Source organism: Mustelus asterias, unplaced genomic scaffold, assembly GCF_964213995.1.
Source record: "Mustelus asterias unplaced genomic scaffold, sMusAst1.hap1.1 HAP1_SCAFFOLD_1747, whole genome shotgun sequence".
In the NCBI taxonomy this organism is placed as follows: domain Eukaryota; kingdom Metazoa; phylum Chordata; class Chondrichthyes; order Carcharhiniformes; family Triakidae; genus Mustelus; species Mustelus asterias.
In genome coordinates this window covers 47,501-70,000 of record NW_027591692.1, presented here as the reverse complement: position 1 = coordinate 70,000, position 22,500 = coordinate 47,501, and the positions used below count along the sequence as shown (strand labels likewise).

The window sequence follows — 22,500 nt, the reverse complement described above, 5'->3', positions numbered from 1 at the left end:
CTGGAATGCGCTGCCAAGTAGGGTGGTGGAGGCAGGCACGCTGACATCGTTTAAGACTTACCTGGATAGTCACATGAGCAGCCTGGGAATGGAGGGATACAAACGATTGGTCTAGTTGGACCAAGGAGCGGCACAGGCTTGGAGGGCCGAAGGGCCTGTTTCCCTGTGCTGTACTGTTCTTTGTTCTTTGGATATTAATTTAATAAAATCCTTTCTATAATTGGGTGACCAGGACTGTACACAGTTCGGGGTGGGGGCGGAGGCAGATATGATAGGGGCGTTTAAGGGCCTTTCAGATAAACACATGAACATGCAAGGAACACGGAGCCAGGGCAGGCAGAGGGGTTGAGACTGTGGGCCGAAGGGCCTATTCCTGTGCTGGACTGTTCTATGCTCACGAGTTCTGGAGACAGAGGGGAACCTGTAGATGTGCTGTACTCTTCTGTGTCCTATGAGGGAGGAGAGAGGCTTCCTCCAGCTGGTTCTGGTCAAATAACTAACCCCCCCCCCCCCCCCGCCCCACCTGCCTTCCTTTGTCTTCCCCTTCCGAAAGGTCTCCGCAACCTCCGATAGTGATGATTCCCAGGACTCCTCGGATAGCGTGTCTTCATCGCAGAGATCCAGGGAGATACTTTCCCGGCGGCCGTCCTACAGGTATTCATTTACTCATTCCATTCATTAATGTGTCCAGACACAGGCCAGAACCTCCCAGCTGTTTTCTATGAGGTGAGGCTACACTCTGTGAGTCCTCACTGTTGATTTTGCCATTGCCAGACGGTGGGTGGGTCACTCCAGGTACGATTCAAGTGACGCACTAGGGAGCTTTTACCAAACACTGTGGGAGGGTCGGCGCTGAGGGAGCGCCGCACTGTGGGAGGGTCAGTGCTGAGGGAGCGCCGCACTGTGGGAGGGTCAGTGCTGAGGGAGCGCCGCACTGTGGGAGGGTCAGTGCTGAGGGAGCGCCGCACTGTGGGAGGGTCAGTGCTGAGGGAGCGCCGCACTGTGGGAGGGTCAGTGCTGAGGGAGCGCCGCACTGTGGGAGGGTCGGTGCTGAGGGAGCGCCGCACTGTGTGGGAGGGTCAGTGCTGAGGGAGCGCCGCACTGTGTGGGAGGGTCAGTGCTGAGGGAGCGCCGCACTGTGTGGGAGGGTCAGTGCTGAGGGAGCGCCGCACTGTGGGAGGGTCGGTGCTGAGGGAGCGCCGCACTGTGGGAGGGTCGGTGCTGAGGGAGCGCCGCACTGTGGGAGGGTCAGTGCTGAGGGAGCGCCGCACTGTGGGAGGGTCAGTGCTGAGGGAGCGCCGCACTGTGGGGAGGGTCAGTGCTGAGGGAGCGCCGCACTGTGGGAGGGTCAGTGCTGAGGGAGCGCCGCACTGTGGGAGGGTCAGTGCTGAGGGAGCGCCGCACTGTGTGGGAGGGTCAGTGCTGAGGGAGCGCCGCACTGTGTGGGAGGGTCAGTGCTGAGGGAGCGCCGCACTGTGGGAGTTCTCTTGTTCTCTTCTCTCTCTCTGTCTGACTCTCGTTCTTGTCGAACCGGAAGGAAGATCTTCAATGAGCTGTCCTCTGGTGACGGGGCGACCGACAAGAGCGAGGGGAAGGGAGAGGAACAGTTTGGCGGCACTCCCCTGACTGCCGTGAACATGCCGACACCCATCTACCAAACCAGCACCGGCCAATATAGTGAGTAAGCACCGAAAACCACGGGGCAGAAGGAGCCCATTCGGCCCTTCTGTACTATCATTCAACATGACCATGGCCGCTCAGGCACTCTCAGTATCCCACTCCCCGCTTTCTCTCCATGCTCCCTTGATCCCGTCAGCCACAAGGGCCACGTCCAGCTCCCTCTGGAACATGTCCAACTAACTGGCCCCCCCCAACAGCTCCCTGTGGTAGAGAGGTCCACCGGTTTCACAACTAGAACAAAGAACAAAGCACAGTACAGCACAGGGAAACAGGCCCTTCGGCCCTCCAAGCCCGTGCCGCTCCTTGGTCCAACTAGACCAATCGTTTGTATCCCTCCATTCCCAGGTTGCTCATGTGACTATCCAGGTAAGTCTTAAACGATGTCAGCGTGTCTGCCTCCACCACCCTACTTGGCAGCGCATTCCAGGCCCCCACCACCCTCTGTGTAAAAAAACGTCCCTCTGATGTCTGAGTTATACCTCGCCCCTCTCACCTTGAGCCCGTGACCCCTCGTGATCGTCACCTCCGACCTGGGAAAAAGCTTCCCACTGTTCACCCTATCTATACCCTTCATAATCTTGTACACCTCTATTAGATCTCCCCTCATTCTCCGTCTTTCCAAGGAGAACAACCCCAGTCTACCCAATCTCTCCTCATAGCTAAGACCCTCCATACCAGGCAACATCCTGGTAAACCTTCTCTGCACTCTCTCCAATGCCTCCACGTCCTTCTGGTAGTGCGGCGACCAGAACTGGACGCAGTAGTCCAAATGTGGCCTAACCAGCGTTCTATACAGCTGCATCATCAGACTCCAGCTTTTATACTCTATACCCCGTCCTATAAAGGCAAGCATACCATATGCCTTCTTCACCACCTTCTCCACCTGTGTTGCCACCTTCAAGGATTTGTGGACTTGCACACCCAGGTCCCTCTGTGTTTCTATACTCCTGATGACTCTGCCATTTATTGTATAACTCCTCCCTACATTATTTCTTCCAAAAATGCATCACTTCGCATTTATCCGGATTAAATTCCATCTGCCACCTCTGAGTGAAGAAGTTCTCCCCCGTCTCAGTCCTGGATGGCCCACCCCTTATTCGTTCATGAGGTATATCGGAGAAGAATCAGGCCACTCGGCCCATCGAGTCCGCTCCGCCATTCGATCGTGGCTGATATCCCCCCTCGTCCCCATTCTCCTGCCTTCTCCCCCCCCCATCACCCTTCAACACCCCATTCCCAATTAAACATCTGTCCACCTCCTCCTTCAATGTACTCCCTGTCCCGGCACCCACCGCACTTTGGGGGCAGCGAGTTCCACAGATTCACAACCCTTTGTGGGGGTAAGTCGTTTCCCCTCCAACTCTGTTTGAAATCTGCCGCCCCTGAGCCTCAGACTGTGACCCTCTCGCCGGAGAATGTCCCACCAGGGGAAGCATCCCCCTCCGCGTCTACTTCATCCACACCTTTCATCATCTTGCGGACCTCCAATCTGATCTCCCCTCGTTCTTCCCAATTCCGGAGAGTGTCGGCCTCAACTGTCCAATCCCTCTTCACACCACAACCCCTGTCATCTCTGGAATCGATCGAGTCAACCTCCTCCAAACTGCCTCCAATGTCACGACACCTTGCCTCAAAGACGGGGACCAAAACATAAGAACATAAGAAATAGGAGCAGGAGTAGGCCATCTGGCCCCTCGAGCCCTGCCCCGCCATTCAATAAGATCATGGCTGATCTGATAGTGGATCAGTTCCACTTACCCGCCTGATCCCCATAACCCTTAATTCCCTTACCGATCAGGAATCCATCTATCCGTGATTTAAACATATTCAGCGAGGTAGCCTCCACCACTTCAGTGGGCAGAGAATTCCAGAGATTCACCACCCTCTGGGAGAAGAAGTTCCTCCTCAACTCTGTCCTAAACTGACCCCCCCTTTATTTTGAGGCTGTGCCCTCTAGTTCCAGCATCCTTTCTAAGTGGAAAGAATCTCTCCACCTCTACCCTATCCAGCCCCTTCATTATCTTATAGGTCTCTATAAGATCCCCCCCCCCCTCAGCCTTCTAAACTCCAACGAGTACAAACCCAATCTGCTCAGTCTCTCCTCATAATCAACACCCCCTCATCTCCGGTATCAACCTGGTGAACCTTCTCTGCACTCCCTCCAAGGCCAATATATCCTTCCGCAAATAAGGGGACCAACACAGTATTCCAGCTGCGGCCTCACCAACGCCCTGTACAGATGCAGCAAGACTTCTCTGCTTTTATATTCTATCCCCCCTCGCGATATAGGCCAACATCCCATTTGCCTTCTTGATCGCCTGTTGCACCTGCAGACTGGGTTTTTGCGTCTCATGCACAAGGACCCCCAGGTCCCTCTGCACAGCGGCATGTTGTAATCTCTTTCCATTTAGATAATAATCCAATTTGCTATTATTTCTTCCAAAGTGAAGAACCAAAAACTGTGCTGCAGCCTCACCAATGCCTTGTATCGTTGCGACAATACTTCCTCGCCTTTATATTCCATTCCTGGAGCTCTAAACACCCACAGTCCATTCCCTTTCTTCATTACCTGCTGTACCTCCATGCTAGTTTCCTGTGACTCATGGACCAGGACACCCAGATCCCTCTGCACCGAAACACCGCAAAGCCTCTCCCCATTTAGATAATATCACCTTCCCATTTCCCCGACCAAAAGGCCATGACCTCATACTTATTCTTAGACTGTGACCCCTAGTTCCGGACTTCCCCAACAAAGAACATTCCAGCACAGGAACAGGCCCTTCGGCCCTCCTGCACCGACCGTGCTGCCCCCGTCTGAACTAAAGCCCCCTACCCTTCCGGGGACCGTATCCCTCTATTCCCATCCTATTCATTTTGGCAGATCCAATGGGATGAAGCAGCAGTATAATATGAAGGGTACCATTCTTAGCAGTGTAGAGGATCAGAAGGACCTTGGGGTCCGGGTCCATAGGACTCTTAAATCGGCCTCGCAGGTGGAGGATGCGGTCAAGAAGGCGTACGGCGTACTGGCCTTCATTAATCGAGGGATTGAGTTTAGGAGTCGGGAGATAATGCTGCAGCTTTATAGGACCCTGGTTAGACCCCACTTGGAGTACTGCGCGCAGTTCTGGTCACCTCATTACAGGAAAGATGTTGAAGCCATTGAAAGGGTGCAGAGGAGATTTACAAGGATGTTGCCTGGATTGGGGGGCATGCCTTATGAGGATAGGTTGAGGGAGCTTGGTCTCTTCTCCCTGGAGAGACGAAGGATGAGAGGTGACCTGATAGAGGTTTACAAGATGTTGAGAGGTCTGGATAGGGTAGACTCTCAGAGGCTATTTCCAAGGGCTGAAATGGCTGCTACGAGAGGACACAGGTTTAAGGTGCTGGGGGGTAGGTACAGAGGAGATGTCAGGGGTAAGTTTTTCACTCAGAGGGTGGTGGGTGAGTGGAATCGGCTGACGTCGGTGGTGGTGGAGGCAAACTCGTTGGGGTCTTTTAAGAGACTTCTGGATGAGTACATGGGATTTAATGGGATTGAGGGCTATAGATAGGCCTAGAGGTGGGGATGTGATCGGCGCAACCTGTGGGCCGAAGGGCCTGTTTGTGCTGTGGCTTTCTATGTTCTATGTTCTATGTTCATGTCCAGACGCCCCTTAAAACTCACTATCGTATCCGCTTCCACTCCCTCCCCCGGCAGCGAGTTCCAGGCACCCACCACCCTCTGTGTAAAAAAAACTTGCCTCGTACATCTCCTTTAAACCTTGCCCCCTCGCACCTTAAACCTGTGTCCCCCCTAGTCATTGACTCTTCCACCCTGGGGGGGAAAAAGCTTCTGACTATCCACTCTGTCCATGCCCCTCATAATCTTGTAGACTTCTATCAGGTCTCCCCTCAACCTCCGTCGCTCCAGTGAGAACAAACCAAGTTTCTCCAACCTCTCCTCATAGCTAATGCCCTCCAGACCAGGACAACATCCTGGTGAATCTTTTCTGTAACCCTCTCCAAAGCCTCCACATCCTTCTGGGAGTGCGGCGACCAGAATTGAACACTGCATTCCAAGTGCATGGGGAACATTCTTCCCGCGTCTAGCCTGTCCAGTCGCATCAGGATTTTATATGTTTCCATGAGATCCTCTCTCATTCTTCACAATTCCAGTCTGTAAAGCCCAGTTGATCCAGCCTCTCTCCAGACGTCAGTCCCGTCATTCCAGGGAATCAGTCTGGCGAACCTTTGCTGCACTCCCTCAAACGCAAGAATGTCCTTGCTCAGACTAGGAGGGCAAAACTGCGCACAATACTCAAGGAGAGGCCTCACCAATCCCTTGTACAACAGCAGCAAGACATCCAGACTCCCATACTCAAATCCTCTGGCTATGAAATCCAGTAGAACTGGGTGGGGCAGTGGGATTACATTGGAGATCGATACAGGGCTATGGGGAGAGAGGGGGGGGGCAGTGGGATTAGTTTGGGGATCGATACAGGGCTATGGGGAGAGAGCGGGGGGCAGTGGGATTAGTTTGGGGATCGATACAGGGCTATGGGGAGAGAGCGGGGGCAGCGGGATTAGTTTGGGGATTGATACAGGGCTATGGGGAGAGAGAGCGGGGGCAGTGGGATTAGTTTGGGGATTGATACAGGGCTATGGGGAGAGGGTGGGGCAGTGGGATTAGTTTGGGGATTGATACAGGGCTATGGAGAGAGAGCGGGGGGCAGTGGGATTAGTTTGGGGATTGATACAGGGCTATGGGGAGAGAGCGGGGGCAGTGGGATTAGTTTGGGGATTGATACAGGGCTATGGGGAGAGAGCAGGGGCAGTGGGATTAGTTTGGGGAGAGAGCGGGGGCAGTGGGATTAGTTTGGGGATTGATACAGGGCTATGGAGAGAGAGCGGGGGGCAGTGGGATTAGTTTGGGGATTGATACAGGGCTATGGGGAGAGAGCGGGGGCAGTGGGATTAGTTTGGGGATTGATACAGGGCTATGGGGAGAGAGCGGGGGCAGTGGGATTAGTTTGGGGATCGATACAGGGCTATGGGGAGAGAGCGGAGGCAGTGGGATTAGTTTGGGGAGAGAGCGGGGGCAGTGGGATTAGTTTGGGGATTGATACAGGGCTATGGGGAGAGAGCGGGGCAGTGGGATTAGTTTGGGGATTGATACAGGGCTATGGGGAGAGAGCGGGGGCAGTGGGATTAGTTTGGGGATTGATACAGGGCTATGGGGAGAGAGCGGGGGCAGTGGGATTAGTTTGGGGATCGATACAGGGCTATGGGGAGAGAGCGGGGGCAGTGGGATTAGTTTGGGGATTGATACAGGGCTATGGGGAGAGAGCGGGGGCAGTGGGATTAGTTTGGGGATTGATAGAGGGCTATGGGGAGAGAGCGGAGGCAGTGGGATTAGTTTGGGGATTGATACAGGGCTATGGGGAGAGAGCGGGGGCAGTGGGATTAGTTTGGGGATCAATACAGGGCTATGGGGAGAGAGCGGGGGCAGTGGGATTAGTTTGGGGATTGATACAGGGCTATGGGGAGAGAGCGGGGGCAGTGGGATTAGTTTGGGGATTGATACAGGGCAATGGGGAGAGAGCGGGGGGCAGTGGGATTAGTTTGGGGATTGATACAGGGCTATGGGGAGGGAGCGGGGGCAGTGGGATTAGTTTGGGGATCGATACAGGGCTATGGGGAGAGAGCGGAGGCAGTGGGATTAGTTTGGGGATTGATACAGGGCTATGGGGAGAGAGCGGGGCAGTGGGATTAGTTTGGGGATTGATACAGGGCTATGGGGAGAGAGCGGGGCAGTGGGATTAGTTTGGGGATTGATACAGGGCTATGGGGAGGGAGCGGGGCAGTGGGATTAGTTTGGGGATTGATACAGGGCTATGGGGAGAGTGGGGGCAGTGGGATTAGTTTGGGGATTGATACAGGGCTATGGGGAGGGAGCGGGGCAGTGGGATTAGTTTGGGGATTGATACAGGGCTATGGGGAGAGTGGGGGCAGTGGGATTAGTTTGGGGATTGATACAGGGCTATGGGGAGGGAGCGGGGCAGTGGGATCAGTTTGGGGATTGATACAGGGCTATGGGGAGAGAGCGGGGGGGGCAGTGGGATTAGTTTGGGGATTGATACAGGGCTATGGGGAGAGAGCGGGGCAGTGGGATTAGTTTGGGGATTGATACAGGGCGATGGAGAGAGAGCGGGGCAGTGGGATTAGTTTGGGGGTAATACAGGGCTATGGGGAGAGCGGGGCAGTGGGATTAGTTTGGGGATTGATACAGGGCTATGGGGAGGGAGCGGGGCAGTGGGATCAGTTTGGGGATTGATACAGGGCTATGGGGAGAGAGCGGGGGGGGCAGTGGGATTAGTTTGGGGATTGATACAGGGCTATGGGGAGAGAGCGGGGCAGTGGGATTAGTTTGGGGATTGATACAGGGCTATGGGGAGAGAGCGGGGGACAGTGGGATTAGTTTGGGGATTGATACAGGGCTATGGGGAGAGAGTGGGGGACAGTGGGATTAGTTTGGGGATCGATACAGGGCTGTGGGGAGAGAGCGGGGGGCAGCGGGATTAGTTTGGGGATCGATACAGGGCTATGGGGAGAGAGCGGGGGGGCAGTGGGATTAGTTTGGGGATCGATACAGGGCTATGGGGAGAGAGCGGGGCAGTGGGATTAGTTTGGGGATTGATACAGGGCGATGGGGAGAGAGCGGGGCAGTGGGATTAGTTTGGGGGTAATACAGGGCTATGGGGAGAGAGCGGGGAGCAGTGGGATTAGTTTGGGGATTGATACAGGGCTATGGGGAGAGCGGGGGGCAGTGGGATTAGTTTGGGGATTGATACAGGGCTATGGGGAGAGAGCGGGGGCAGTGGGATTAGTTTGGGGATTGATACAGGGCTATGGGGAGAGCGGGGCAGTGGGATTAGTTTGGGGATCGATACAGGGCTATGGGAAGTGAGCGGGGGCAGTGGGATTAGTTTGGAGATTGACACAGGGCTATGGGGAGAGAGCGGGGGGGCAGTGGGATTATTTTGGGGATTGATACAGGGCTATGTGGAGAGAGCGGGGGCAGTGGGATTAGTTTGGGGATTGATACAGGGCTATGGGGAGAGAGCGGGGACAGTGGGATTAGTTTGGGGATTGATACAGGGCTATGGGGAGAGAGCGGGGGCAGTGGGATTAGTTTGGGGATTGATACAGGGATATGGGGAGAGAGCGGGGGCAGTGGGATTAGTTTGGGGATTGATACAGGGCTATGGGGAGAGCGGGGCAGTGGGATTAGTTTGGGGATTGATACAGGGCTATGGGGAGAGAGCAGGGGCAGTGGGATTAGTTTGGGGATTGATACAGGGCTATGGGGAGAGAGCGGGGCAGTGGGATTAGTTTGGGGATTGATACAGGGCTATGGGGAGAGAGCGGGAGCAGTGGGATTAGTTTGGGGATTAATACAGGGCTATGGGGCGAGAGCGGGGGCAGTGGGATTAGTTTGGGGATTGATACAGGGCTATGGGGAGAGAGCGGGGGGCAGTGGGATTAGTTTGGGGATTGATACAGGGCTATGGGGAGAGAGCGGGGGCAGTGGGATTAGTTTGGGGGTAATACAGGGCTATGGGGAGAGAGCGGGGCAGTGGGATTAGTTTGGGGATCGATACAGGGCTATGGGGAGAGAGCGGGGGCAGTGGGATTAGTTTGGGGATTGATACAGGGCTATGGGGAGAGAGCGGGGCAGTGGGATTAGTTTGGGGATTGATACAGGGCTATGGGGAGAGAGCGGGGACAGTGGGATTAGTTTGGGGATTGATACAGGGCTATGGGGAGAGAGCGGGGGGGCAGTGGGAGTAGTTTGGGGATCGATACAGGGCTATGGGGAGAGAGCGGGGGGGCAGTGGGAGTAGTTTGGGGATCGATACAGGGCTATGGGGAGAGAGCGGGGGGCAGTGGGATTAGTTTGGGGATTGATACAGGGCTATGGGGAGAGAGCGGGGGGGCAGTGGGATTAGTTTGGGGATTGATACAGGGCTATGGGGAGAGAGCGGGGGGGCAGTGGGATTAGTTTGGGGATTGATACAGGGCTATGGGGAGAGAGCGGGGGCAGTGGGATTAGTTTGGGGATTGATACAAGGCTATGGGGAGAGAGCGGGGGCAGTGGGATTAGTTTGGGGATTGATACAGGGCTATGGGGAGAGAGCGGGGGCAGTGGGATTAGTTTGGGGATTGATACAGGGCTGATGATGACGCTGGTGTGACCAATCCACTGAGCTGACCTTTCCCATCCCGCAGTTGCCATAGCGCCCGGAGGGACGATACAGCTCGCGGGTCCGGGGTCCGAGGGGGTCCATGGACTTCACACTCTGACCATGAGTAACACGGGCGGCATCACCCAGCCCGGAACCACCATCTTACAGTACGCCCAGACGGCAGACGGGCAGCAGATACTGGTCCCCAGCAACCAGGTGGTGGTGCAGAGTGAGTAAGCGTTAGGGTCAGTGCTGAGGGAGCGCCGCACTGTGGGAGGGTCAGTGCTGAGGGAGCGCCGCACTGTGGGAGGGTCAGTGCTGAGGGAGCGCCGCACTGTGGGAGGGTCGGTGCTGAGGGAGCGCCGCACTGTGGGAGGGTCAGTGCTGAGGGAGCGCCGCACTGTGTGGGAGGGTCAGTGCTGAGGGAGCGCCGCACTGTGGGAGGGACGGTGCTGAGGGAGCGCCGCACTGTGGGAGGGTCAGTGCTGAGGGAGCGCCGCACTGTGGGAGGGTCAGCGCTGAGGGAGCGCCGCACTGTGGGAGGGTCAGCGCTGAGGGAGCGCCGCACTGTGGGAGGGTCACCGCTGAGGGAGCGCCGCACTGTGGGAGGGTCAGTGCTGAGGGAGCGCCGCACTGTGGGAGAGTCAGTGCTGAGGGAGCGCCGCACTGTGGGAGGGTCAGTGCTGAGGGAGCGCCGCACTGTGGGAGGGTCAGTGCTGAGGGAGCGCCGCACTGTGGGAGGGTCAGTGCTGAGGGAGCGCCGCACTGTGGGAGGGTCAGTGCTGAGGGAGCGCCGCACTTTGGGAGGGTCAGTGCTGAGGGAGCGCCGCACTGTGGGAGGGTCAGTGCCGAGGGAGCGCCGCACTGTGGGAGGGTCAGTGCTGAGGGAGCGCCGCACTGTGGGAGGGTCGGTGCTGAGGGAGTGCCGCACTGTGGGAGTGTCAGTGCTGAGGGAGCGCCGCACTGTGGGAGGGTCAGTGCTGAGGGGGCGCCGCACTGTGGGAGGGTCAGTGCTGAGGGAGCGCCGCACTGTGGGAGGGTCAGTGCTGAGGGAGCGCCGCACTGTGGGAGGGTCAGTGCTGAGGGAGCGCCGCACTGTGGGAGGGTCGGTGCTAAGGGAGCGCCGCACTGTGGGAGGGTCGGTGCTGAGGGAGCGCCGCACTGTGGGAGGGTCAGTGCTGAGGGAGCGCCGCACTGTGGGAGGGTCAGTGCTGAGGGAGCGCCGCACTGTGTGGGAGGGTCAGTGCTGAGGGAGCGCCGCACTGTGGGAGGGACGGTGCTGAGGGAGCGCCGCACTGTGGGAGGGTCAGTGCTGAGGGAGCGCCGCACTGTGGGAGGGTCAGCGCTGAGGGAGCGCCGCACTGTGGGAGGGTCAGCGCTGAGGGAGCGCCGCACTGTGGGAGGGTCAGCGCTGAGGGAGCGCCGCACTGTGGGAGGGTCAGTGCTGAGGGAGCGCCGCACTGTGGGAGAGTCAGTGCTGAGGGAGCGCCGCACTGTGGGAGGGTCAGTGCTGAGGGAGCGCCGCACTGTGGGAGGGTCAGTGCTGAGGGAGCGCCGCACTGTGGGAGGGTCAGTGCTGAGGGAGCGCCGCACTGTGGGAGGGTCAGTGCTGAGGGAGCGCCGCACTTTGGGAGGGTCAGTGCTGAGGGAGCGCCGCACTGTGGGAGGGTCAGTGCCGAGGGAGCGCCGCACTGTGGGAGGGTCAGTGCTGAGGGAGCGCCGCACTGTGGGAGGGTCGGTGCTGAGGGAGTGCCGCACTGTGGGAGTGTCAGTGCTGAGGGAGCGCCGCACTGTGGGAGGGTCAGTGCTGAGGGGGCGCCGCACTGTGGGAGGGTCAGTGCTGAGGGAGCGCCGCACTGTGGGAGGGTCAGTGCTGAGGGAGCGCCGCACTGTGGGGAGGGTCAGTGCTGAGGGAGCGCCACACTGTGGGGAGGGTCAGTGCTGAGGGAGCGCCGCACTGTGGGAGGGTCAGTTCTGAGGGAGCGCCGCACTGTGGGGAGGGTCAGTGCTGAGGGAGCGCCACACTGTGGGGAGGGTCAGTGCTGAGGGAGCGCCGCACTGTGGGAGTGTCAGTGCTGAGGGAGCGCCGCACTGTGGGGAGGGTCAGTGCTGAGGGAGCGCCACACTGTGGGGAGGGTCAGTGCTGAGGGAGTGCCGCACTGTGGGAGGGTCAGTGCTGAGGGAGCGCCGCACTGTGGGAGGGTCAGTGCTGAGGGAGCGCCGCACTGTGGGGAGGGTCAGTGCTGAGGGAGTGCCGCACTGTGGGAGGGTCAGTGCTGAGGGAGCGCCGCACTGTGGGAGGGTCAGTGCTGAGGGAGCGCCGCACTGTGGGAGGGTCAGTGCTGAGGGAGCGCCGCACTGTGGGAGGGTCAGTGCTGAGGGAGCGCCGCACTGTGGGAGGGTCAGCGCTGAGGGAGCGCCGCACTGTGGGAGGGTCAGCGCTGAGGGAGCGCCGCACTGTGGGAGGGTCAGTGCTGAGGGAGCGCCGCACTGTGGGAGAGTCGGTGCTGAGGGAGCGCCGCACTGTGGGAGGGTCAGTGCTGAGGGAGCGCCGCACTGTGGGAGAGTCGGTGCTGAGGGAGCGCCGCACTGTGGGAGGGTCAGTGCTGAGGGAGCGCCGCACTGTGGGAGGGTCAGTGCTGAGGGAGCGCCGCACTGTGGGAGGGTCAGTGACAGTAGCTTCTCTCTCTTTTATCTACCAGCTACCTCGGGTGAGGTGCAGACATACCAGATCCGCAGCACTCCCACCACCAACCCTCTACCGCAGACCGTCATGATGTCCACACCAGTCAACATCCAACCACAATCTACCAAGACGGAGGACGCCACGATGAAACGCGAGATTAGACTAATGAAGAACAGGTCAGCCTCTGCCTTGCCCTGGGACACCCCCCCCCCCCCCCCCCCGACACACTCCCCGGGGAATCCTCCGCTGAACATAGAACATAGAACAGTACAGCACAGAACAGGCCCTTCGGCCCACGATGTTGTGCCGAGCTTTATCTGAAACCAAGATCAAGCTATCCCACTCCCTATCATCCTGGTGTGCTCCATGTGCCTATCCAATAACCGCTTAAATGTTCCTAAAGTGTCTGACTCCACTATCACTGCAGGCAGTCCATTCCACACCCCAACCACTCTCTGCGTAAAGAACCTACCTCTGATATCCTTCCTGTATCTCCCACCATGAACCCTATAGTTATGACCCCTCGTAATAGCTCCATCCACCCGAGGAAATAGTCTTTGAACGTTCACTCTATCTATCCCCTTCATCATTTTATAAACCTCTATTAAGTCTCCTCAGCCTCCTCCGCTCCAGAGAGAACAGCCCCAGCTCCCTCAACCTTTCCTCATAAGACCTACCCTCCAAACCAGGCAGCATCCTGGTAAATCTCCTCTGCACTCTTTCCAGCGCTTCCACATCCTTCTTATAGTGAGGTGACCAGAACTGCACACAATATTCCAAATGCGGTCTCACCAAGGTCCTGTACAGTTGCAGCATAACCCCACGGCTCTTAAACTCCAACACCCTGTTAAGACACACTCCCCCTCCCGGGGAACCCCCTGTAAATACTGACACACTCCCCCCGGGGACCTCCCTGTAAATACTGACACACTCCCCCCGGGGACCCCCCCTGTAAATACTGACACACTCCCCCCCCGGGGACCCCCCTGTAAATACTGACACACTCCCCCCAGGGACCCCCCCTGTAAATACTGACACACTCCCCCTCCCGGGGACCCCCCTGTAAATACTGACACACTCCCCCCGGGGACCCCCCCCCTGTAAATACTGACACACTCCCCCCCGGGGACCCCCCCTGTAAATACTGACACACTCCCCCCGGGGACCCCCCCTGTAAATACTGACACACTCCCCCTCCCGGGGACCCCCCTGTAAATACTGACACACTCCCCCCAGGGACCCCCCCTGTAAATACTGACACACTCCCCAGGGACCCCCCTGTAAATACTGACACACTCCCCCCGGAGACCTCCCTGTAAATACTGACACACTCCCCCCGGGGACCCCCCTGTAAATACTGACACACTCCCCCTGGGGACCCCCCTGTAAATACTGACACACTCCCCAGGGACCCCCCCTGTAAATACTGACACACTCCCCCCCGGGGACCCCCTGTAAATACTGACACACTCCCCAGGGACCCCCCCTGTAAATACTGACACACTCCCCCCAGGGACCCCCCCTGTAAATACTGACACACTCCCCAGGGATCCCCCCTGTAAATACTGACACACTCCCCTGGGACGCCCCCCTGTAAATACTGACACACTCCCCCTCCCGGGGACCCCCCTGTAAATACTGACACACTCCCCCCGGGGACCGCCCCCCTGTAAATACTGACACACTCCCCCCGGGGACCCCCTGTAAATACTGACACACTCCCCTGGAGACCCCCCTGTAAACACTGACACACTCCCCCCGGGGACCCCCCCTGTAAATACTGACACACTCCCCCCGAGGACCCCCCCCTGTAAATACTGACACACTCCCCGGGGACCCCCCCTGTAAATACTGACACACTCCCCCCGAGGACCCCCCCCTGTAAACACTGACACACTCCCCGGGGGCCCCCCCTGTAAATACTGACACACTCCCCCCGGGAACCCCACCCTGTAAATACTGACACACTCCCCAGGGACCCCCCCCCCTGTAAATACTGACACACTCCCCCCCGGGGACCCCCCCCTGTAAATACTGACACACTCCCCAGGGACCCCCCCTGTAAATACTGACACACTCCCCCCGGGGGCCCCCTGTAAATACTGACACACTCCCCCCGGGAACCCCACCCTGTAAATACTGACACACTCCCCCCGGGGACCCCCCTTGTAGCAAACCTCTAACTGATGATTAATTATTGTCACGTATATCGGGATACAGTGAAAAGTATTGTTTCTCGCGCGCTGTACAGACAAAGCATACCGTTCATAGAGAAGGAAAGGAGAGGGTGCAGAATGTAGCGTTACAGTCACAGCTCGGGGTGCAGAGAAAGATCAACTTAACGCGAGGTCGGTCCATTCAAAAGTCTTGACGGCAGCAGCAGGGAAGAAGCTGTTCTTGAGTCGGTCGGTACGTGACCTCAGACTTTTGTATCTTTTCCCCCCGACGGAAGAAGGTGGAAGAGAGAATGTCCGGGGTGCGTGGGGGGGTCCTTGATTATGCCGGCTGCTTTTCCCCCCACCGAGGCAGCGGGAAGTGTAGACGGAGTCAATGGATGGGAGGCTGGTTTGCGTGATGGGACTGGGCTACATTCACACACACACACAACCCTTTGGAGTTCCTTGCGGTCTTGGGCAGAGCAGGAGCCCCAGACCAAGCTGTGATACACCCGGGAAGGATGCTTTCTATGGGGCATCTGTAAAAGTTGGTGAGAGTCGTAGCGGACATGCCAAATTTAAACCTTAAATCTCTGCTCCCTAGTAATTGACTCTTCCACCCTGGGGGGGGAAAAAGCTTCTGACTATCCACTCTGTCCATGCCCCTCATAATCTTGTAGACTTCTATCAGGTCGCCCCTCAACCTCCGTCGTTCCAGTGAGAACAAACCAAGTTTCTCCAACCTCTCCTCATAGCTAATGTCCTCCAGACCAGACAAATCCTGATAAATCTTTTCTGTAACCCTCTCCAAAGCCTCCACATCCTTCTGGTAGTGTGGCGACCAGAATTGAACCCTATATTGCAAGTGCGGCCGAACTAAGTTTCTATAAAGCTGCAACATGACTTGCCAATTTCTAAACTCAATGCCCCGGCCGATGAAGGCAAGCGTGCCGTATGCCTTCTTGACTACCTTCTCCACCTGCGTTGCCACTTTCAGTGACCTGTGTACCTGTACGCCCAGATCCCTCTGCCTATCAGTACTCTTAAGGGTTCCGCCATTTCTACTTCATGGCTGTGTATACTGTGTACAGCTTTGGTCTCCTTACTTGAGAAAGGATATACTGGCACTGGAGGGGGTGCAGAGGAGATTCACTAGGTTGATTCCGGAGTTGAGAGGGTTGGCTTATGAGGAGAGACTGAGTAGACTGGGGCTATACTCATTGGAATTCAGAAGAATGAGGGGGGGATCTTATAGAAACATATAAGATGATGAAGGGAATAGATAAGATAGAAGCAGGGAGGTTGTTTCCACTGGTGGGTGAAACTAGAACTCGGGGGCATGGCCTCAAAATAAGAGGGAGCAGATTTAGGACTGAGTTGAGGAGGAACTTCTTCACACAAAGGGCTGTGAATCTGTGGAATTCCCCGCCCAGTTGAGGCTCCCTCATTGAATGTTCTTTAAGACAAGGATAGATAGATTTTTGAAGGAATTAAGGGTTATGGTGAGCGGGTGGGTAAGTGGAGCTGAGTCCACGAAAAGATCAGCCATGATCTTATTGAATGGCGGAGCAGGTTCGAGGGGCCAGATGGCCCACTCCTGCTCCTAGTTCTTATGTTCATGAGAATGATCCCTGGAATGAAGAGCTTGTCGTGTGAGGAACGGGTTGAGGACTCTGGGTCTGTACTCGTTGGGAGTTTAGAAGGATGAGGGGGGATCTTATTGAAACTTACAGGACACTGTGAAGCCTGGATAGAGTGGACGTGGAGAGCATGTTTCAACTAGGGGTGGCACGGTGGAACAGTGTGGGTTAGCGCTGCTGCCTCACAGCGCCAGGGACCCCGGGTTCGATTCCCCGGGGCTCGGGTCACTGTCTGTGCGGGAGTCTGCACGTTCTCCCCGTGTCTGCGTGGGTTTCCTCCGGGTGCTCCGGTTTCCTCCCACAGTCTGAAAGACGGGGCTGGGTTAGGGTGGATTGGGCCGTGCTAAATTCTCCCTCAGTGTCACCCCGAACAGGAGTGTGGGCGACTCGGGGGGATTTTCACAGTAACTTCATTGCGGTGTTAATGTAAGCCTTACTTGTGACTAATAAATAAACTTTAAAAAGTTTAGTAGGAAAAACTAGAACCAGAGGGAACACAACCTCAGGCTAAAGGGACGATCCTTTAGAACAGAGATGAGGAGGAATTTCTTCAGCCAGAGAGTGGTGAATGTGTGGAAGTCTTTGCCACAGAAGGCTGTGGAGGCCAGGTCATTGAGTGTCTTTAAGACAGAGATAGATAGATCAATCAGACGCAGCATGGATTCATGAGGGGAAAGTCGTGCTTGACGAACTTGTTGGATTTTTATGAAGATGTGACTAGTGCGGTTGACGGAGGGGAACCGGTGGATGCGGTGTTTTTGGATTTCCAAAAGGTGTTTGATAAGGTGCCTCACAAAAGGTTGCTGAAGAAGATTGGGTCACACGGAGTTGGGGGTAGGGTGTGAGCGTGGATTGGGGATTGGCTATCCGACAGGAAGCAGAGAGTCGGAATAAATGGGCGCTTTTCTGGTTGGCGGATAGTAACTAGTGGCGTGCCGCTGGGATCGGTACTGGGGCCTCAACTATTTGCTATTTACATAGATGATCTGGAGGAGGGGACGGAGTGTAGGGTAACAAAGTTTGCAGACGACACGAAGATAAGTGGAAAAGTGAATCGTGTGGAGGGCGTAGAAGGTCTGCAGAGAGATTTGGACAGGCTGAGTGAGTGGGTGAGGATCTGGCAGATGGAGTATAACGTTAACAAATGCGAGGTTATTCACTTTGGAGGAAATAATAGCAAATTGGATTATTATCTCAATGGAAAGAGATTACAACATGCTGCTGTGCAGAGGGACCTGGGGGTCCTTGTGCATGAGACGCAAAAACCCAGTCTGCAGGTGCAACAGGTGATCAAGAAGGCAAATGGGATGTTGGCCTATATCGCAAGGGGGATAGAATATAAAAGCAGAGATGTCTTGCTGCATCTGTACAGGGAATTGGTGAGGCCGCAGCTGGAATACTGTGTTGGTCCCCTTATTTGCGGAAGGATATATTGGCCTTGGAGGGAGTGCAGAGAAGGTTCACCAGGTTGATACCAGAGATGAGGGGGTGTTGATTATGAGGAGAGACTGAGCAGATTGGGTTTGTACTAGTTGGAATTTAGAAGGCTGAGGGGGGGGATCTTATAGAGACCTATAAGATAATGAAGGGGCTGGATAGGGTAGAGGTGGAGAGATTCTTTCCACTTAGAAAGGAAGCCAGAACTAGAGGGCACAGCCTCAAAATAAAGGGGGGGTCGGTTTAGGACAGAGTTGAGGAGGAACTTCTTCTCTCAGAGGGTGGTGAATCTCTGGAATTCTCTGCCCACTGAGGTGGTGGAGGCTACCTCGCTGAATATGTTTAAATCACGGATGGATGGATTCCTGATCGGTAAGGGAATTAAGGGTTATAGGGATCAGGCGGGTAAGTGGTACTGATCCACTTCAGATCAGCCATGATCTTATTGAATGGCGGGGCAGGCTCGAGGGGCCAGATGGCCTACTCCTGCTCCTAGTTCTTATGTTCTTATAGGTTCTTGATTAATAAGGGGGTCAGGGGTTATGGGGAAAAGGCAGGAGAATGGGGATGAGGAAAATATCAGCCATGATTGAATGGACGGGGCAGACTCGATGCATTTTGGAAGAAATAATGTAGGGAGGAGTTATACAATAAATGGCAGAGTCATCAGGAGTATAGAAACACAGAGGGACCTGGGTGTGCAAGTCCACAAATCCTTGAAGGTGGCAACACAGGTGGAGAAGGTGGTGAAGAAGGCATATGGTATGCTTGCCTTTATAGGACGGGGTATAGAGTATAAAAGCTGGAGTCTGATGTTGCAGCTGTATAGAACGCTGGTTAGGCCACATTTGGAGTACTGCGTCCAGTTCTGGTCGCCGCACTACCAGAAGGACGTGGAGGCGTTCGAGAGAGTGCAGAGAAGGTTTACCAGGATGTTGCCTGGTATGGAGGGTCTTAGCTATGAGGAGAGATTGGGTAGACTGGGGTTGTTCTCCCTGGAAAGACGGAGAATGAGGGGAGATCTAATAGAGGTATACAAGATTATGAAGGGTGTAGATAGGGTGAGCCGTGGGAAGCTTTTTCCCAGGTCAGAGGTGACGATCACGAGGGGGTCACGGGCTCAAGCTGAGAGGGGCGAAGTATAACTCAGACATCAGAGGGACGTTTTTTTACACAGAGGGTGGTGGGGGCCTGGAATGCGCTGCCAAGTAGGGTGGTGGAGGCAGGCACGCTGACATCGTTTAAGGCTTACCTGGATAGTCACATGAGCAGCCTGGGAATGGAGGGATACAAACGATTGGTCGAGTTGGACCAAGGAGCGGCACGGGCTTGGAGGGCCGAAGGGCCTGTTTCCCTGTGCTGTACTGTTCTTTGTTGTTCTTTTGGAGGGGCCGAGTGGCCTCACTCCTGCTCCTTGTGGTTCTGATGGTCCTTCTGGTTCTTCGCAGGGAAGCAGCGCGGGAGTGTCGGCGTAAGAAGAAGGAGTACCTCAAATGCCTGGAGAACCGTGTGCTGGTGCTGGAAAACCAGAACAAAACGCTGATCGAGGAACTGAAGACTCTCAAGGACCTGTACTGTCACAAGACATCCTGACGGACTGGACTCCCTGTGTGGGGGGCGGGGGGGGGGAGGGGGGAGCGGCGAGGGGAAGGGGTTTGACTTTATTCTTGTAACTTAACGCACGGTGGTCGTCGGGCGGGGTTTCGAGGGCCGGACGAGCCCCCAAAAGGCGGGGGGGGGGGGGGCTGCGATGGATTATAACTTCTTGTCACCCTTCCCCCCCCCCCCCCCTGCCCCCCTCTCCGCCCCCCCCCCCCTCACTCTCCGCCCCACCGTTACACGATATTGACAGATTTCCTGGTACTGGGAGAGCGAGGGAGTGGGGGGGGGGGGGAAAGGCCTATCAGAGGCTTCAGACAGACGGGGACGGGGAGATAGAGGGGGGGGGGGGGGGGGGGGGGGGAAGGAAAGAGAGAGAGAGAGACAGAGAGCTCGCAGGCAGAGGTGGCCTCACTGCTCTCGGATTTGGCCCAATTGCCCGAGGTCCTCCCGGGTCCCCTCTGAACCCATCCCGTCTTCAGCCAAGTGGACAGTTTTGGTCACCTAGTGACAGGAAGGATGTAAATAAGGTTGAAAGAGTGCAGAGAAGGTTCACAAGGATGTTGCCGGGACTTGAGAAGCTGAGTTACAGAGAGAGATTGAACAGGTTGGGACTTTATTCCCTGGAGCGTAGAAGATTGAGGGGAGATTTGATAGAGGTGTATAAGATTTTGATGGGTAATAGATAGAGTGAATGCAAGCAGGCTTTTTCCGCTGAGGCTAGGGGAGAAAAAAACCAGAGGGCATGGGTTAAGGGTGAAAGGAGAAAAGTTTAAAGGGAATATTAGGGGGGGCTTCTTCATGCAGAGAGTGGTGGGAGTGTGGAATGAGCTGCCGGATAAAGTGGTAAATGCGGGGTCACTTTTAACATTTGAGAAAAACTTGGATGGGTTGATGGATGAGAGGGGTGTGGAGGGATATGGTCCAAGTGCAGGTCAGTGGGACTAGGCATAAAATGGTTCGGCCACAGACAAGAAGAGCCAAAAGGCCTGTTTCTGAGCTGTAATTTTCTATGGTTCTATGAAGTTGGAATTGGAGCCTGAAAAGTGTGACGCGATAGACTTTGGAAGGAGTAATTGGACAAGGAAGAACTCAATGACTGGTGGGGACACTGGGAAGTTCTGTGGAACAAAGGGACCTTGGCGTGTTGGTCCACAGATCTCTGAAGGCGGAAGGGCAGGTTAGTCGGCTGGTGGAAAAGGCAGATGGGACACTCGCCTTCATCCATCGAGGCACAGATTACAAAAGCAGGGAAGTTGTGTTGGAGTTGTGTAGAGCTGTGGTGAGGCCACAGCTGGAGGAGTGCGTGCCGTTCTGGTCGCCTCATAGGAAGGATGTGGCTGCACTGGAGGGGGGCGCGGAGGAGATTCACCAGGGTGCTGCCTGGGACGGAGCGTTTAAGTTATGAAGAGAGGTTGGGGTAAGGCTTGGGCTGTTTTACGTTGGAGCAGAGAAGACTGAGGGGGGGCGGCCTGATCGAGGTGTTCAAGATTATGAGGGGCACGGACAGGGTGGATAAGGAGCAGCTGTTCCCCTGAGTTGAGGGGTCAGTCACGAGGGGGACATGGAAACTTAGAAACATGGAGGATAGGAACAGGAGGAGGCCATTCGGCCCTTCGAGGCTGCTCCCCCATCCATCACCATCACGGCTGATCATCCAACCCAACAGCCCAATCCTGCTTTCCCCCCATAACCTTTGACCCCCGTTCGCCCCCCAAGTGCGACATCCAGCCCCCTCTGGAATACAGTCAATGTTTTGGCCTCAACTCCTTCCTGTGGGAATGAATTCCACAGGCTCAGCGGGTGAAGAAATATCTCCCCACCTCCGTCCTAAATGGTCTCCCCCCCCAATCCTCAGACTGTGACCCCCCCCTGGTTCTGGACTCCCCCCACCATCGGGAACATCCTCCCTGCATCTACCCTGTCCAGTCCTGTTAGAATTTTATAAGTCTCTATGAGATTTCCCCCCTCATTCATCTGAACTCCAGTGAAAACAATCCTAACCTGGTCAATCTCTCCTCATACATCAGTCCCCCCGGGAATCAGCCTGGTAAACCTTCGCTGCACTCCCTCGAGAGCAAGAACATCCTTCCTCAGAAAAGGAGACCAGAACTGCACACAATACTCCAGGTGTGGCCTCACCAAGGCCCTGTGTAATTGCAACAACACCTCCCTGCTCCTGTACTCCAAACCCCTCGCAATGAAGGCCAACCCATACCATTAGCCTTCTTCACCGCCTGCTGCACCCGCATGCTTACCCTCAACGACTGGTGCACAAGGACGCCCAGGTCCCTCTGCACACTAACAGGGGGTTGGAGTTTAAGAGCCGTGGGGTTATGCTGCAACTGTACAGGACCTTGGTGAGACCACATTTGGAATATTGTGTGCAGTTCTGGTCACCTCACTATAAGAAGGATGTGGAAGCGCTGGAAAGAGTGCAGAGGAGATTTACCAGGATGCTGCCTGGTTTGGAGGGTAGGTCATATGAGGAAAGGTTGAGGGAGCTAGGGCTGTTCTCTCTGGAGCGGAGGAGGCTGAGGGGAGACTTAATAGAGGTTTATAAAATGATGAAGGGGATAGATAGAGTGAACGTTCAAAGACTATTTCCTCGGGTGGGATGGAGCGATTACAAGGGGGCATAACTATAGGGTTCGTGGTGGGAGATACAGGAAGGATATCAGAGGTAGGTTCTTTACGCAGAGAGTGGTTGGGGTGTGGAATGGACTGCCTGCAGTGATAGTGGAGTCAGACACTTTAGGAACATTTAAGCGGTTATTGGATAGGCACATGGAGCACACCAGGATGATAGGGAGTGGGATAGCTCGATCTTGGTTTCAGATAAAGCTCGGCACAACATCGTGGGGCCGAAGGGCCTGTTCTGTGCTGTACTGTTCTGTGTTCTTAACATACCATTTATCTTCAAGGTGAAGGGGGTGGGAGGTTGAGGGGGGGGGGGATTTGAGGAGAAGCTTTTTTTACCCAGAGGGTGGTGAGGGTCCGGAATGCGCTCCCCGGGAGGGTGGTGGGGGAGGAGGGTTGCCTCACATCCTTTAACAAGCACCTGGATGAGCGCT

At 55.8% G+C, this 22,500-nt stretch overlaps 1 protein-coding gene across 2 annotated transcripts; it reads left to right on the top strand.

Annotated features, from left to right (window-relative positions):
• Positions 1 to 530: 530 nt before the first annotated feature.
• Positions 531 to 19,643, top strand: LOC144488660 (cyclic AMP-dependent transcription factor ATF-1-like). 2 transcript variants are annotated; one of them, XM_078206738.1, is made up of 5 exons: positions 531 to 654; positions 1,538 to 1,677; positions 9,952 to 10,137; positions 12,611 to 12,770; positions 19,276 to 19,643. In XM_078206738.1, the coding sequence occupies exons 2-5, from the start codon at positions 1,638 to 1,640 to the stop codon at positions 19,418 to 19,420; spliced, it is 531 nt and encodes a 176-aa protein (XP_078062864.1). In that variant the 5' UTR covers positions 531 to 654; positions 1,538 to 1,637; the 3' UTR covers positions 19,421 to 19,643. The 2 variants fall into 2 exon arrangements, with proteins under 2 accessions (XP_078062864.1, XP_078062865.1); XM_078206739.1 differs by having other exon boundaries at positions 533 to 654; positions 1,542 to 1,677; positions 19,276 to 19,465.
• The last annotated feature ends 2,857 nt before the right edge of the window (positions 19,644 to 22,500 follow it).

Bases quoted from the DNA above. Each gene is read 5' to 3' on its own strand.
- LOC144488660 (XM_078206738.1), top strand. From the start codon at position 1,638: ATGCCGACACCCATCTACCAAACCAGCACCGGCCAATATA. The intron at 1,678-9,951 runs GTGAGTAAGCAC...CCCATCCCGCAG, and splicing joins AACCAGCACCGGCCAATATA to TTGCCATAGCGCCCGGAGGG. The intron at 10,138-12,610 runs GTGAGTAAGCGT...TTTATCTACCAG, and splicing joins CAACCAGGTGGTGGTGCAGA to CTACCTCGGGTGAGGTGCAG.